Genomic DNA, 13,202 nt, shown 5'->3' on the forward strand with positions numbered 1-13,202 from the left:
CTCTCCTCTTTCTCTCTCTTTCACACACCAGGCAGGTGCATTGTGGGATACTGTTGAGGAGGAATGGGAGAGGGGGGGAGGGTTGTACAGCAAGAAGCTGAGGGGTCCATCCCTTTTTTTTGCCTGTCAACTTAGAGGGCATCCATGCTGTGAGAGCCTGGATGGTGGTGAACCATTTTGACTCAGATCTTTCCACAGCTATGACCCCCTTTCTTGTTTCCCCTCCTCCTCTCCAGGATGGAGGAGGCAGCAGCTGCTCTGAGCGCTGCAGCATCTTCCCTCAAACTTACAGTGTTTTTAAAATGGAGCATCTCTTGCTGTGATTGCTGGCTCCACGTTTGTTTGCACCGAGCGGCATTTCCCCCCTTGCTCCAAAATGGTTTCTCTCAACGGGATAATACACTCAAATGACAGCTTTCTCCAGGCTGCAGCCGAGGAGCGATAAAAGAACATCTGAAGGCATTTGTCCAAGCCTCACTGAGGTTAAAGCTTGTGGTTAATTATACATGTCCCCTCTCTGCCTCCTTCCATCGTTATGTCTAATTTCTCCTCCTTTTCTCCTTGTCCATCTCCAATCTTCCTCCAGGCCTCATCCTGCTGTTCTACCTGGTTTTCTACGCTTTCTTGGCCGGCATGTTCGCCCTGACCATGTGGGTGATGCTGCTCACTCTGGATGACTACGTGCCGAAGTACAGAGACCGCGTTCCCAATCCAGGTTAGTGTGTCTGGATGGTCAGTGTATAGAGGGAGGGGGGGGGGGGGGCTTTAAGGTACTGTAACTGGCAGCATTTCTCTTTGAGCCATTCATTATTCATACTTGCACCAATGAGATGCTGTCACAATAATCTGCTACATTACAGCTGCTTTCTGCATCGACCTGTTTGGAAATCTCATCCTGTGAGATAACATGAGTGCAGCTGGACAGAGAACTGCTTGTGCATTAGTTTCTCTTGATGGAATCATTTACAATGTTTACTTTACTTTACGTGTCTGCTGCAGGGCTGGTGATTCGACCCAACTTTCTGGATATCGCATTCAACAAATCCGAACCGCTACAGTACTCTGGGTACGTCAAGCACCTGGAGTCCTTCCTGGAAAGTAAGTGCAAGTCTCCCCCGGAGCACGGATGAATGAACCCGGATAATAGCATTAATTCCACTCTCCACGCTATGAATCTCTATCTCTCTCTCTCTCAGGATATAACGAGACAGAGCAGGAGAAGAATGAGGAGTGCATTCAAGGAGAACATTTCCTGCAGGACGACACTGAGGAAATGACGAAGAAGGCTTGCCGCTTCAAGAGATCCTTCCTGAGCCTTTGCTCCGGCCTCTCTGACACCAACTTTGGATATTCCGAGGGAAAGCCGTGCGTGCTGCTGAAAATGAACAGGGTAACGCGCCGCTCCACTTTGACTGATACGCGCTCGTGGTTGTCAGAAGCCTAAGAGGTGTCTCACTTTGTTTAGATTTCTCTCCTAAAATGTTCAACTCTTCCTGTCTCCTTCATAGATCATTGGCCTGAAGCCGCGCGGGAAGCCTTACATCAGCTGCGCAATAAAAGTAAAGCCGTTAGTCCTGACTATGCACGTGCCACTTGCTTGTATGTGTTTTTTTCCCCCCCCCCTTTTTTATTTCTCTCATGCAACAATCTCAAAGTCTCAATATTTTCCTTCTGTTCATCTTTCTTTCGTTTGTCTTTCTTTTTTTTGTCTGTGTTTTCTTGTGTGTGATTTCTTTCTGCATGCTGTCTCTGATGGCCTTAGGGTAAGAGACATACAGTGTGTAAATGATGGAGGATTAAGGCCAGTAGGGGTGTAAGCACATTTCATTATGTAACATCATGCAGGTGTCTCTTAACTCATCTCAGTGTCATTTTTCAAGTTGTTTTTAATCTAATCTGCGTTATTTTCAGCCTCAAACGTCCTTTTTGCAGATTAAAGCAGAACACGACACGTTTTCCACTTGGTCATTTAAACATCTTCAATAAATAGCAGAGTCATTGCTTTTCCTTTTTTCCCCACATCCTGTCTCATGTGTTCTTGCAAATATGATATTAATGCAGCGTAATGCATTTCTTTAAGGCCACACACTTAAACAATTGTTCTCCTCCACAGAAAGACGATCCCGTACAAATGCATTATTTCCCAAGGGAAGGCCTTATTGATCAGATGTACTTCCCCTACTATGGCAAGAAAGCTCACGTAAGTACTCATCCCCCAGTCGGATCACGTCCGCTTACGTCGACACGTTGACACATTATTGACAGGCGGCCTCCTCTTTCCCCCCCCCCCGACTGCAGGAGAGCTACGTTCAGCCCCTGGTGGCCGTGAAGCTGCTACTCAACAAGGAGGACTACAACAAGGAGCTGACGGTGGAGTGCAAGGTGGAGGGTTCCGACCTCAACAACAACGACGAAAGGGATAAGTTCCTGGGTCGCGTCATCTTCAGGATCAAGGTGTCCGAGTAAGAGGAGAAGCAGAGGACGGCCGGTAGAAGGGAAATCGGTGGCAGAGGCTGCCCATGTTTGATAAGGATTTATGTTTAAAGATTAAAAAGAAACACACAAAAAAAAAAGAAAGAAAGAAAAAGGAAGGAAGTGTCAAACGTGTCACAAAGACTGCATGTTGGGATGGGGCCGAAGCGTGAAATGCAGATGGTTTGGGCTACCGGTTGATACAGATTTATCGAGCGTTGCTTTGCTGACATTTGTGACTCTTCTTTCCTTCAACATTCCTTGCTGACCTCCTCAAAGATTCCCAGAACAAGACACAGGCTCAGCTCCTCCCTATCCATCCATCCATCCATCCATCCGTCCTTTCATTCCTCCACCCGTTGCACTGCTCATCCTCCACTCAGTTTATTTTTTATTTTAGTATTGATGTGACTAGGTAACTTATTGCTGATACGACTTTCTTTTCAGTGTTCTTTAGATTTGTTTCCTCCTGCCAGGAAAGGAGTAGTATTGTTTTTATCTCTCCGACCTGTATGAGCGGCTGTATCATCGCTGAGAGGATTTGGATCTTGCTGTATAGTGTAACTGAGAAAGTGGAGCGTTTCCGAACACATCTCCAGAGTATTCACATTTATCACATCACACAGATTTCATAGGATCGTACCTTGATAATCAAGTATAGCCACTGTATCCCTGTATATTGAATTCCAATTACAAGAGTCCATTTCGACATATAAATACATTGTGATCCTGACCATAGTTAGGGAATTATAGATAGATCTTTGTCTCGTGCTGTCTGTCCGTCTGTCTTTCTGCATGTCCGTCTGTCCGTCTGCCTGTCTTCCTGTTTACTCACCTCTCCACTGCAATAGCCGACATGTGCGTGAGCCCTCCAGGACTGAATCGAGTTGTCTCGCTTCACCTCTCAAGGTGCTGCGTGTTGTCGATGACGACTGAGGCCTCACACACACACACACAAACACAAACACGCACACACACAGAAGGTACAGTGTAGAAATGCTCTTTAGGCGGAGAGGTGCTGGAGGAGGTTCACTGTAACTATGTACTGTATATCTTTACGTGATCTGTATATCTCTCTGGGTCTCAAAGATTGTTTGTTAGTTTTCTCTCTTCTTCAGCCTGTTGATCTGATTGTCTGCCAATCTATTACTCTTCAATGTATATATATAATACACTATCATATTTACTTAATTCACCCTGTATTTTTGTCACAAAACACAATGTCGGTGCACTGTAAAGAAATCATTTAAGCAAAGATTTACAGGAAATTATCTTATTCAAAGCTATGTTTACACAGTCTTAAAGGCAACCCGCATTTGAAAGAACAACTTGTAACATCTCTTCAGGGTGCCTTAAGACCCGATGAAATAAATTGTGGAATAAAAGTGATTTTGAAGAAAAATTTGTCTACTTTTTCATTTCGGGCTAGAGCCTTTTTTAACCACAAAAATATTAAAATGAAAAAGTCTTGAATTGAAAATCATATTCATACAAAACTACAGAAGCAACACAAGATAAACTAGCGTGACATGATTTATGCGTTGGAGAAAATAAAAAGGAGTAAACAATCGCCTTTTGGACTTTTCTGTTTTCTTTTACTCAAGTATTAAAAAAAATACCTATATCTGAAAATTCAAGAAAATTTAATAGACATGTGAAACGTGACACGGGACCCTAACTGAACATTGCCTTCTTGTAAAGGGCCACAGGCCTGAAAAGGTTTAATCATAAAAACATAATTTATACTGTTTATGTACAAATGTCTTTTATTGTATTTAATCTTAGTTTGACCCACTTTAGAATTTTTTCATAACTAAATAAATTACCCCCCGTCCATTTTCTCTACATCTCATATATTATGGGACGCGTGGGAATGGAGCAAATCCTAGTTATATGTATGCGGGTGTAAAATGAGTTTATCTAACACAAAATAATTTAAATTGAAAGCATGTTGTTTGAAGTGAGAAGGAACCAGGCAGGTTAAGTGAGATGGCTGTGATTGTGTGTCACTCCATCACATTCCCACCATCACCACATCAGCACCAACCTGCAGCCACACGAGGGCACCACAAACAAGCCAGGAGGATTCAATGTGTGAGTGGTGCTGCCTGCAGGCCTGATATCAGTGAAACTAATGTGTCTTTCAAAGGAAGAGATGGGATCTTATTGGCTGAACCCCTTTCTTATGTTGTAAATGGTTTCAAACCACATTTTTTATTATTGAGATGTTTTCTGAGCCATAAACTGCAGCCCAATCACTGTTTCAATAGGGTTGAACTACCTGCACTGTTGCTGGTGGAGTGATCATATCACATGGGTATTAAAAGAAGTCCGATCACACCTGTCTGCTCAGATTTGACTGCTCCTCCATCCAGCCAGCTCCCAGCGCACCCTGAGGCCGCTGCTCTGCCTTTCACTGTGAACAGCAGTGTGTACCCAACTCCTGCTCTACGTGAGATAATCTCTTTGGGTTTAGCAGACCCAAGAATCCACCTTAGTGCCTCCTAAGCTCTTACTGTCCTTGAGTTTGAAGGCTATAAACAAGTGACAAAGGAAAATGAATATTTTCATCTGTCTGTTTTTTAATACTTTGGTCAGAAAGTTGGCAAAAGTATACTGTAAATGTTGTAAATGTATTTAGTACCCCTCATTCCGAGCTGGAAAAGGACCCTTGTGTTTCAGCGTATCCGCTTCAATTACGTTGCAACGATTTGCTGGACTCCATCAGTGGGTTTGGTTTCCCCTATTTTTTTTAATGCAACATTACAATTGTCTTTTCATTTCTTCTACACAGTAAATAATTATACCAGCTCGGTAGCTGCCGATTTCCCCTCAGATTCTTCACTTGGCAGTAACACTGCAGAACCTGAGGGCCTCTGAAGCTGATTTAAGAAAAGGGGACTCAAGGATAACACTGGTTATCGCCTTATCAGCTAAGAGTTGAACTTGCCAATTTGTGGCGGCCTGTAAGCACAGCCTGGCTTTAGTCAGCGCCCTGCAAGGGATTAACGCAGCTGATATTTTTAGGTTTTACTCCAAGATTTATCAACAGCACTTTCCTCCATATAATAAAACAACCCTGTGTAATAAGACCCCAGCAAATAAAACCTAAACATTCATGACCACAGAAAAGAAACAGGTTTTAAAAGAAATATTTTAATTTATTCAAATGATTGAAGATGCAAGGAAATTCCTGCTTTACAATCTGACATTTCTATCTTAGCAATTCCTCTGATGTTATATTTACAAGTACATGTATCATATATGTTTATGTTGTATTAACATAAACTGTAAAAACTCAACTCTTGAAATTTAAAAACGATTAATTACCCTGAGACAAGTAAACAAGAATAAAAAGGATTTTCATTTTGAACAACCCCAAGTCTCTAAAAAGTAAATTCAGTTTCACAACCAAAGCAGTGGATTCTTTTTTTCTTCTTTTTTTTTCAGAATCTGGCTAGTTTGAGTTATTTATACTCATCTCAAACTAAGAACAAAAGCCCTGAAATATCAGTGTTTCAGGGCCGTGAACGGGGCATCCTGCACATTCCTGGTAGAGGAACTTACTGTCCAATTCCTCTAAGTCTTCCACATCTTCCACATGCAGCAGTGACCTGCTGTTTCTGCTCTCTTTCTCTCCCAGCATCCTGGGGCTACATACTCTCCACTTCCTCACCGAGTTGAGCACCGACAGAGGGACCCGGTGAAAAGGGGGATTCAATATTTTTCATTTCCTTTTTCAAACAAATCCTACTTTTAATACTTACATATTCTTCTTTATCTCTGTGCATAGATAAATATATTTCTTTATATACAATACAAACAGATGCAACGATTTTTTTCATAAATTTTTATAAAACTAAAACGTCAAACAAAAGGAAACGATCACCTGGATGTAAATGCAGTGATCGGCCTTAATTAGAAGGTTTAGGATCACCACATATAAAATGAAAGGTGATGACTATTTCTGCCATGTGAGGTTAAAAAGCACTTTTTGTTGTAGAAACAGTGAGACCTTGTGATTGTATCAATAAAGGGCAGGGGAGGGAGGGAGAGCACTAAATAATATTATAACGTTTACACAGTCCACTCGCAGATATTCAAACTGAGCAGTTTCATAGATTGAGGACTTGTGCTTGTTCCAATTTGTTTAAAGATTATTGCTGAATGCATCAGCATTGCTTATAGTTCTATTGCAAATACTTTTAGCTTATATAGTTTTTACTATGGTATTTCTTGCACAATGGCCTTTATCTTACTCATCTAACACTAGTATTCTTTATCAAGAGGTTCCAAACGTTTTTTTGAGTCTACATCATTAGAACTGCAAGAGAAGCTTTGAACCAGAAATAAAATGCTCGTCATCGCATGTTCCATGTTTTACTGGACCTTGCCCTGGAAGCAGTAGATCTATAAATCAAGAGCATCCATTCAAGTCAGGGACGTTATTCTAAACGTCCCTGGCACTCGAATGTTTCATGAAACAGGATCCATCAATATTAGTGTGCACCGGGAGGAGAGAACAAACTAAATATAGAGCATTATGACTGGCAAGTGATACATCAAACACGTTGTTGTTGCTGCTCACAGCAATATACATGTGCCGGACTTCTTGTCGTCATCTCCACCTCCACCACCCTCTTTCCTGTTGGGATCACTGAGCTCGGCAAATAGTCCAGTGTCAATCATTTCCTGCTGCCACGGGATGGGCACAGCGCCAGTGCTAAACTCCTTGAAGAATTTGTCGTCCTTGGCGTCAAACTCGATGCCCTTGATCTCAGAGAACTCTGCAATGTCGTCGGTGTCCTTGGCATAGACGACGTTGGGCTTGGGTACCCAAGGAGGATCCACCAGCCCGGCCTCCAGGCGGGGGAAGTTGATGGACTTGAACCAGCTATGCTTCCTGGGATCCTCCAGGTTGTTCCTAGAGTGAAGCACAAAGTGGAATACAACCATATTATGCGTGGAAGTGAGTTTTCTGAGAAATAAACTACAAAATAAGAATTTCAATTCACTAAGCCATTGTGAAAAGCCATTAACACTACGTTTCTTGCTAAAGGCTATACAGAGTACAAGAAGCTCTTACTTCACGCCCAGGCGCTCTTCCATTTTCTTCTTCAGGAACTGCTGGATGACGTCCTTTGTGGTGGCGTCGAAGCACTTGTGCTCCCACTTTGGCTCTTCATGTTGGATGCGACGCTGCACCTCCTCCTTCTCCACCTTTTCCTTCTTGGCCTCTGGGCCTTTGAAAGGTGTGTAGCCGGCCACCATCTCATAGATACTGACGCCCAGGGCCCACCAGTCCACTGACGTCCTGTACGGGGTTTTGTTCAGGAGCTCAGGGGCCATGTATCCTCCAGTGCCAGCCTGAGGAAGGGAGAGGAGGTCAGGAGGGAAGACTGAAAATAGGGTTCACCTATACATGCCGTTAAAGTACATTTGAAGACGCTTGAATGCTTGAATGCATAGTGTTGTGTGTATCTTTAGACGATTTCAGATTCTCCATGCAGGATGAGGAAAAAAACTGATTTATGTACAGTTCAGCAACACAAGCAATTCAAATAGTTCCTGTAAAGACATAGAAAATAGAGAGAGGAACTTGTGGAACAACTGACTTTTAAAGAACAACATTTGAACTAAATGTGTTGCCTGGTTTACAAGAAACCTTAATCTAGTTTTCGACATATTTTTTCCTCTCTGGGCAACTCTGTCCCTGCTCCTTGGCTCCCCTCCCCCTCCCTGTTCCTCCCTGCAGCTCCCTGTACGACCTCATCCGCAGCCTCGGAGCAGGAGCCTAATCTTAATGCTAAGCCTCCTACCTGTCAAGAGTCATATGTGTCTACACGCTGACAGAGTAGTCCAGCCTCCTGCATAAAGACTGTCCATTTCTGGATCTGATCGCCACCAGCAGAATTACACAACCGCCAAACCATGAACAATGCACACACATGCTGCGGACAGGCATAGAGCCTGGATCTTAATCTGGCAGGGACCCTGTTAAAAAAATCTGTTTCAGGTGTGATTGGTAAAGGTCAGGCGATATATAAACAGCAGATATCATAAGAAATTAAGGATGCATCGTCGTTTTATAGCCAATTTGCTATAGTAAGATATTTAGTCTCTGCTACTGTTGTACTGATATAAAGTATGGTGTGATACGACTTGGCCAAGGATGTGACTGGACCTGCTGCCCTAACTGATTATAGTACAACTCCATTGACCGAACTTAAGCTTAAAGGCTATTAAAAGGTTTGTAGGTAATACCTTTTACTCTAATATATATTCTAACGAAAAATCTATTATGCGTTTGTTAATATACAAGTTAATCTGATCTTGGTTCATGCGAGGGACCCATCTCTAGATACTTTTCAGCTGGGCTGAAGTGACCTTGTTTGCAAACTGCCATGTCTAAACATACTCAGGGTAGGTTTTTTACCTGGATCTGTCAATCTAGTCGAGGACAGACTTGTGTAATGCTCACTAAGAGGATTTGGGGACCAAAGCCAGCCTAGCCTATAGAAGGTTAGCCCAGTCACTTTGGCTGGCTGAGGAGCATCAGAGTACTGGATAATGAGCTTACTGGGACTTCATAGAGCTAAGAGCTTACTCTTTGATGCCTCAAGGCCTAAGGAAACCCTGCCGCAAACTTTCTATCTTTTTTCAGGTCATCCATAGGTGAGCACAGGTATGTGATGTAATGTTTGAAGATAATGTTGCATAAATTAGGCTGGCGGATTTTAAAAGGTTATGGTCATCCATTTTCTCCTTATTGAAGCAATGTTTGACCTTAGAGTCTACCTCAACGCACTGTCACAGTGATAAGGACTTGTGCTTTGCAAATTGTCATGTATCCTGCAGTTAGATGCAAGAACACCCTTGTGCAGCCAGTGTGGTTTCACATTAAACTGAACTCACTATTTCTCTAAAGGCAAAAAGAAGAATTACAAGGTTTGTAAAGAATTGTGGGAAAAAACTTCCGTACAACATTCTCAAGGTAACACCTTCACAACACTGACAAAATCTGTGCCTCCAAGTCACTGAGAGAAATGTTCATACACTTATCGAAACGCTTTATCAAACACTGGACCTCTGAGTTCTGAAGCAGAGGCCCTACATAGGTCCGTAGCCTGTAAATGGCCATCGTATAATCTGACTGTTAAAGGATCAAATGAGTTATATAATGGATTCAGGGACGCTCATTGCACAGATCTTTAAGCTTTCCAGTAATCCCTGTCCGGATTTAAAGCAAAAACCCCAACAAGATAGACAAACTGTCCAAGAACCTGAGTTCAGGTTTTACCCTTAGCCTCATTCTGTTGATAAATGACCATAGACAGGAACCAGTGGTCTCTGTGCTTGTGCTCTTCTGTTCTGTTGCAGTTTGTGTGCAGATGTTTCTGGTCTTAAACGTAGTCCAGCGATACAGATGATGATTTGACTAAAGTTTTTCAGTTGCAAAGAATTGGGGTCGATTTTACAATTTCCCATTGGTCTAACAAGTCTAACAATGATCCACGTTTGTTGTCTTTCAAAAGCCATTTGATGGTCGTGTGCGCATCTACTCACCATCTGAGTGACGGTCTTCCCTGGAACAATCTCGATGGCCAGGCCCAAATCAGAAAGTCGGCACTGGCCTACGCTGTCCAGCAACACGTTCTCCGGCTTCATATCACGATAAACGATATCCATCTCGTGCAGATGCAGGATGCCGGTGGTGATCTGCGCTGTGTAGTGGATGATGCGCTTCATCTCGATGCCCTTGTCTACACCCTTGCCATCATAGCCTATGTTGTAAATGTGGTACTTGAGGTCTCCTCCATTCATCAGGGTCATGACAAGGCACAGGTGGGTCTTGCTGTCGTAAGCGTAGGCCAAGTTGACCAGAAACAGACTGTTAACCTTCTCCAAGATCTTCTTCTCTAGCAGGGCCATCTTCTCGCCACCCTTCTTCTTCAGTCGCTTTTTATCCAGCTTCTTGCAGGCGTACATCTGGCCCGTGGTCTTCACCTGTACAGCGCATACCTTGAGGAAGACAAATTTGATAAAAAGGATTTTTTAATACCACTTGACAAGCTGTTCTCCTTATTGATTTATTATAATCAGTCCCACCAAGCATGGTACCACACTGACATGCTGATCGTAGCCTTTGCACAACACTGATAAGTAGTGACAACAGTGATTGGAATGAACATTTCTCTTAGGAAAACTGTACAATTAAAACAGGATCTTCAGTATAATGGCAGTAATATAAATTGACTGATACTCTAAATCCTCAATCTACTATTACAACACATCTTTTAATATTGATATATTCAGAAAGTATCCCTATTTTAAACAATCAGATGCTGTTGTCAACTTAACTTGACCTTTGCCAGCTGTGTCCTGGCAACCTGTGTCCCTCATATCTTTCACCAAACCTTTATTTTTCTGGAATCCGTATGTCATTATGGAAAGAGATTATCAAAATAGCAATCATGTGGTTTGTATAACTTTGAACCACTGTACATGAGTGTTTCTCCTAAAGAAAACAGTATTGTACAATCACAATAGATTTAGACAACAGCAAAGCAGCAGTTATCGATTTCTTACATAGCATTTATGACACAAGTTGCACAAGTTCTTCTGGGTTGTACACGTAGGCTTTTTTCTAAGAGCTTGATATATCTCAATCACAGGAACACTCCTTTTAGAGCTTGCAATTTACATAGTTACCTGAAGAGAAATTGGGACTTTTTCATTTGTTCCACATAAAGTTCATCATTTAAAACAGAGAACCAAATTTTCAGCTTTTTTTTTCTCTTGATTTTCTGTTTGCTAGGTAGGTTGTGCCTGTATACCAGATCTCCTCATGATCACCTTGAGTTAAGGTCAAACCTCACGTATGCAACGTTGGACCACTTGTCCTAAACTCTCCTGTTGTAACACACCTACGTTCCTACTTCAGGTTTTCCAAAGAAACTGCGCAACTGTGATTTGCTCAACAAGAGCTTTATCATTACAATTTCAAAAGATACTGAATGCATATTGTCTTGCAATTTTAGCTTATGTTTAAAAAAATATAGATGTAATACACATTTTTTGAATTGGTGACACCATCCTCACCTGAGGAGACTCGTTCAACCAAGGTCTATAGATTTGAAGATAGTATAGTTGCCATAATACATATTTCTACGTACATTTTTTGCATGCTTACCTCTCCAAAGCCTCCTTTTCCCAGAGTCCTGAACTCATAGAAGTATTTGTCACTGATGGGCTGTTTCTCAAACTCTTTCCACTGGAGGAATTTATCAAAGAATGGACTGACTTGGTAAGTGGAGAAGGGTTTGTCCTTCAGGTATTCTCTTACACCTTCCTGGACTTTGCCTTTCATCACCTCCTCAAAGGTGGCATCTGTCACGGACTTGCATTTGTCAGCGACTTCCCCGGTAAGAAAGGAGAGGTAGGACTTGGAATCAGCCTTGCAATACTTCTTGATGATGTTTTGCCGTGCCTTTTCCTTGACTGCACCTTCAGCCAGGTCCCAGTCATAGAGCTCATCCAGGAATTCAGCAGCAAGCTTGAAATCAGGGTTACTTGAAAGGAACTCACGGAAATACTTTTTGCCAATAGGCTGCCTTTCGCAAAGCAACGTGAAGTCCTTCTCGATGGAGGTTCGTACTGATTCACATTGCTCAGGCTTGGGGAGAGCTAAGCTGCGGCGCCGCTTTTTCATCTCCTTGTCATCACCACCCTGGGCTTTCAGGTAGGCCGTGTTAGCCACCAGGTTATCCAGTCCCCCCATGTCACACATCTTGGCGGCTGTCTGTGTTCTGTCCCCCCTCACAAACTGGAATCTTCAGTGGCTCCCCAGGGATACCCTATTTCAATCGACGTGGCTTCTTTCAGAATCTGTGTGTCTGTGTGAGAGGGCAATTCTCTCCGGAGCCAGCGTGCAAATGAGCTCCTTCGCCCAACCTACCTGCAAACCTAAGACACACTGACACACCCAGTAATTACTCATTTAGAATTAAATACCAGGGAGGGATTTTGGCTTAAGGATCTTTGTGTGGCCTATTCAAGGATGCTGTGCACGTAAAGGGAATCATAAGCGGGCTCTATCCTAAGAGGCTTTGTAGCCCTCTATATTTGTTCATGGTGTACAGTAGTCTCCCTCAGTGGTCCAATGTCTTGTTAGCTTTTCATTTCATGTTGAGATGAAGCAAGAGTAAAAGAGGCTGAAGATGCTGTGGGAAAAGCATGAGGCCTTTCAAAATAACTGTCATTGTACTTTCTGAAAGTTGTGAGGGAATAGTGACACAGTAATGCTTGGTCTCATATGGATATAAGTCCTTATAGTGACTCATGGCTCTAGGACATGGTTGTATAAGCTCATGCATCTTCATGTCGCTCTCTGTCCTGTTCCCAGTCTCAACAGAACAGGTACTTCAGAGACCCTACTAATCCCCTGTCTGCTTCGTTATCTGACCTCATACTGTTTCATTGACCACACCTTTACAATGACAGCAACGTTGAACATTTGAGAAAATCTGCTCCATATTAACGAGTATTATTACCTCTACCGAGGAGGTCACTACAGACATTAGACCGTCTGTCAGCAGGAGTACGAAAACGACACACATACTTGAAAAATGGTGGAAGGGTTTGATGCGGGCCATGGAAGACCCCATTCAATTTAGTTGTTGAGGATCTGATTAGGGGGTGGTCACACTTTTTTAAACATGTGAAAATGT

The 13,202-nt window shown here is 42.6% G+C and overlaps 2 protein-coding genes across 2 annotated transcripts in view; one reads left to right on the top strand and one right to left on the bottom strand.

Moving 5' to 3' along the window:
• The window catches only part of atp1b3a (ATPase Na+/K+ transporting subunit beta 3a), a 5,040-nt gene extending 1,138 nt beyond the window's left edge, over window positions 1-3,902 (top strand). The window contains exons 2-7 of the mRNA XM_062405251.1: window positions 587-715; window positions 1,000-1,098; window positions 1,197-1,390; window positions 1,509-1,559; window positions 2,114-2,200; window positions 2,299-3,902. Of these exons, the coding sequence (XP_062261235.1) occupies window positions 587-715; window positions 1,000-1,098; window positions 1,197-1,390; window positions 1,509-1,559; window positions 2,114-2,200; window positions 2,299-2,466 (728 nt within the window). The 3' untranslated portion in view covers window positions 2,467-3,902. The remainder of the gene's footprint in view (window positions 1-586; window positions 716-999; window positions 1,099-1,196; window positions 1,391-1,508; window positions 1,560-2,113; window positions 2,201-2,298) is intronic.
• Window positions 3,903-6,334: 2,432 nt separating this feature from the next.
• On the bottom strand, window positions 6,335-12,419 carry grk7a (G protein-coupled receptor kinase 7a). Its single transcript, XM_062403596.1, has 4 exons — window positions 11,666-12,419; window positions 10,039-10,494; window positions 7,559-7,839; window positions 6,335-7,396 (listed from the first exon to the last, which is right to left on the bottom strand). Exons 1-4 carry the CDS (start codon window positions 12,260-12,262, stop codon window positions 7,057-7,059), a joined length of 1,674 nt encoding a protein of 557 aa, XP_062259580.1. The 5' UTR covers window positions 12,263-12,419; the 3' UTR covers window positions 6,335-7,056.
• Between the last annotated feature and the right edge of the window lie 783 nt (window positions 12,420-13,202).

Source organism: Platichthys flesus, chromosome 14, assembly GCF_949316205.1.
Source record: "Platichthys flesus chromosome 14, fPlaFle2.1, whole genome shotgun sequence".
Classification (NCBI taxonomy): domain Eukaryota; kingdom Metazoa; phylum Chordata; class Actinopteri; order Pleuronectiformes; family Pleuronectidae; genus Platichthys; species Platichthys flesus.

Coding starts and splice junctions, on each gene's coding strand:
- grk7a (XM_062403596.1), bottom strand. CDS start 12,262: ATGTGTGACATGGGGGGACTGGATAACCTGGTGGCTAACACGGCCTAC. Junction 10,495..11,665: donor GAAAAGGAGGCTTTGGAGAG/GTAAGCATGCAA, acceptor GTCTTCCTCAAG/GTATGCGCTGTACAGGTGAA. Junction 7,840..10,038: donor GGAAGACCGTCACTCAGATG/GTGAGTAGATGC, acceptor TCCCTTCCTCAG/GCTGGCACTGGAGGATACAT.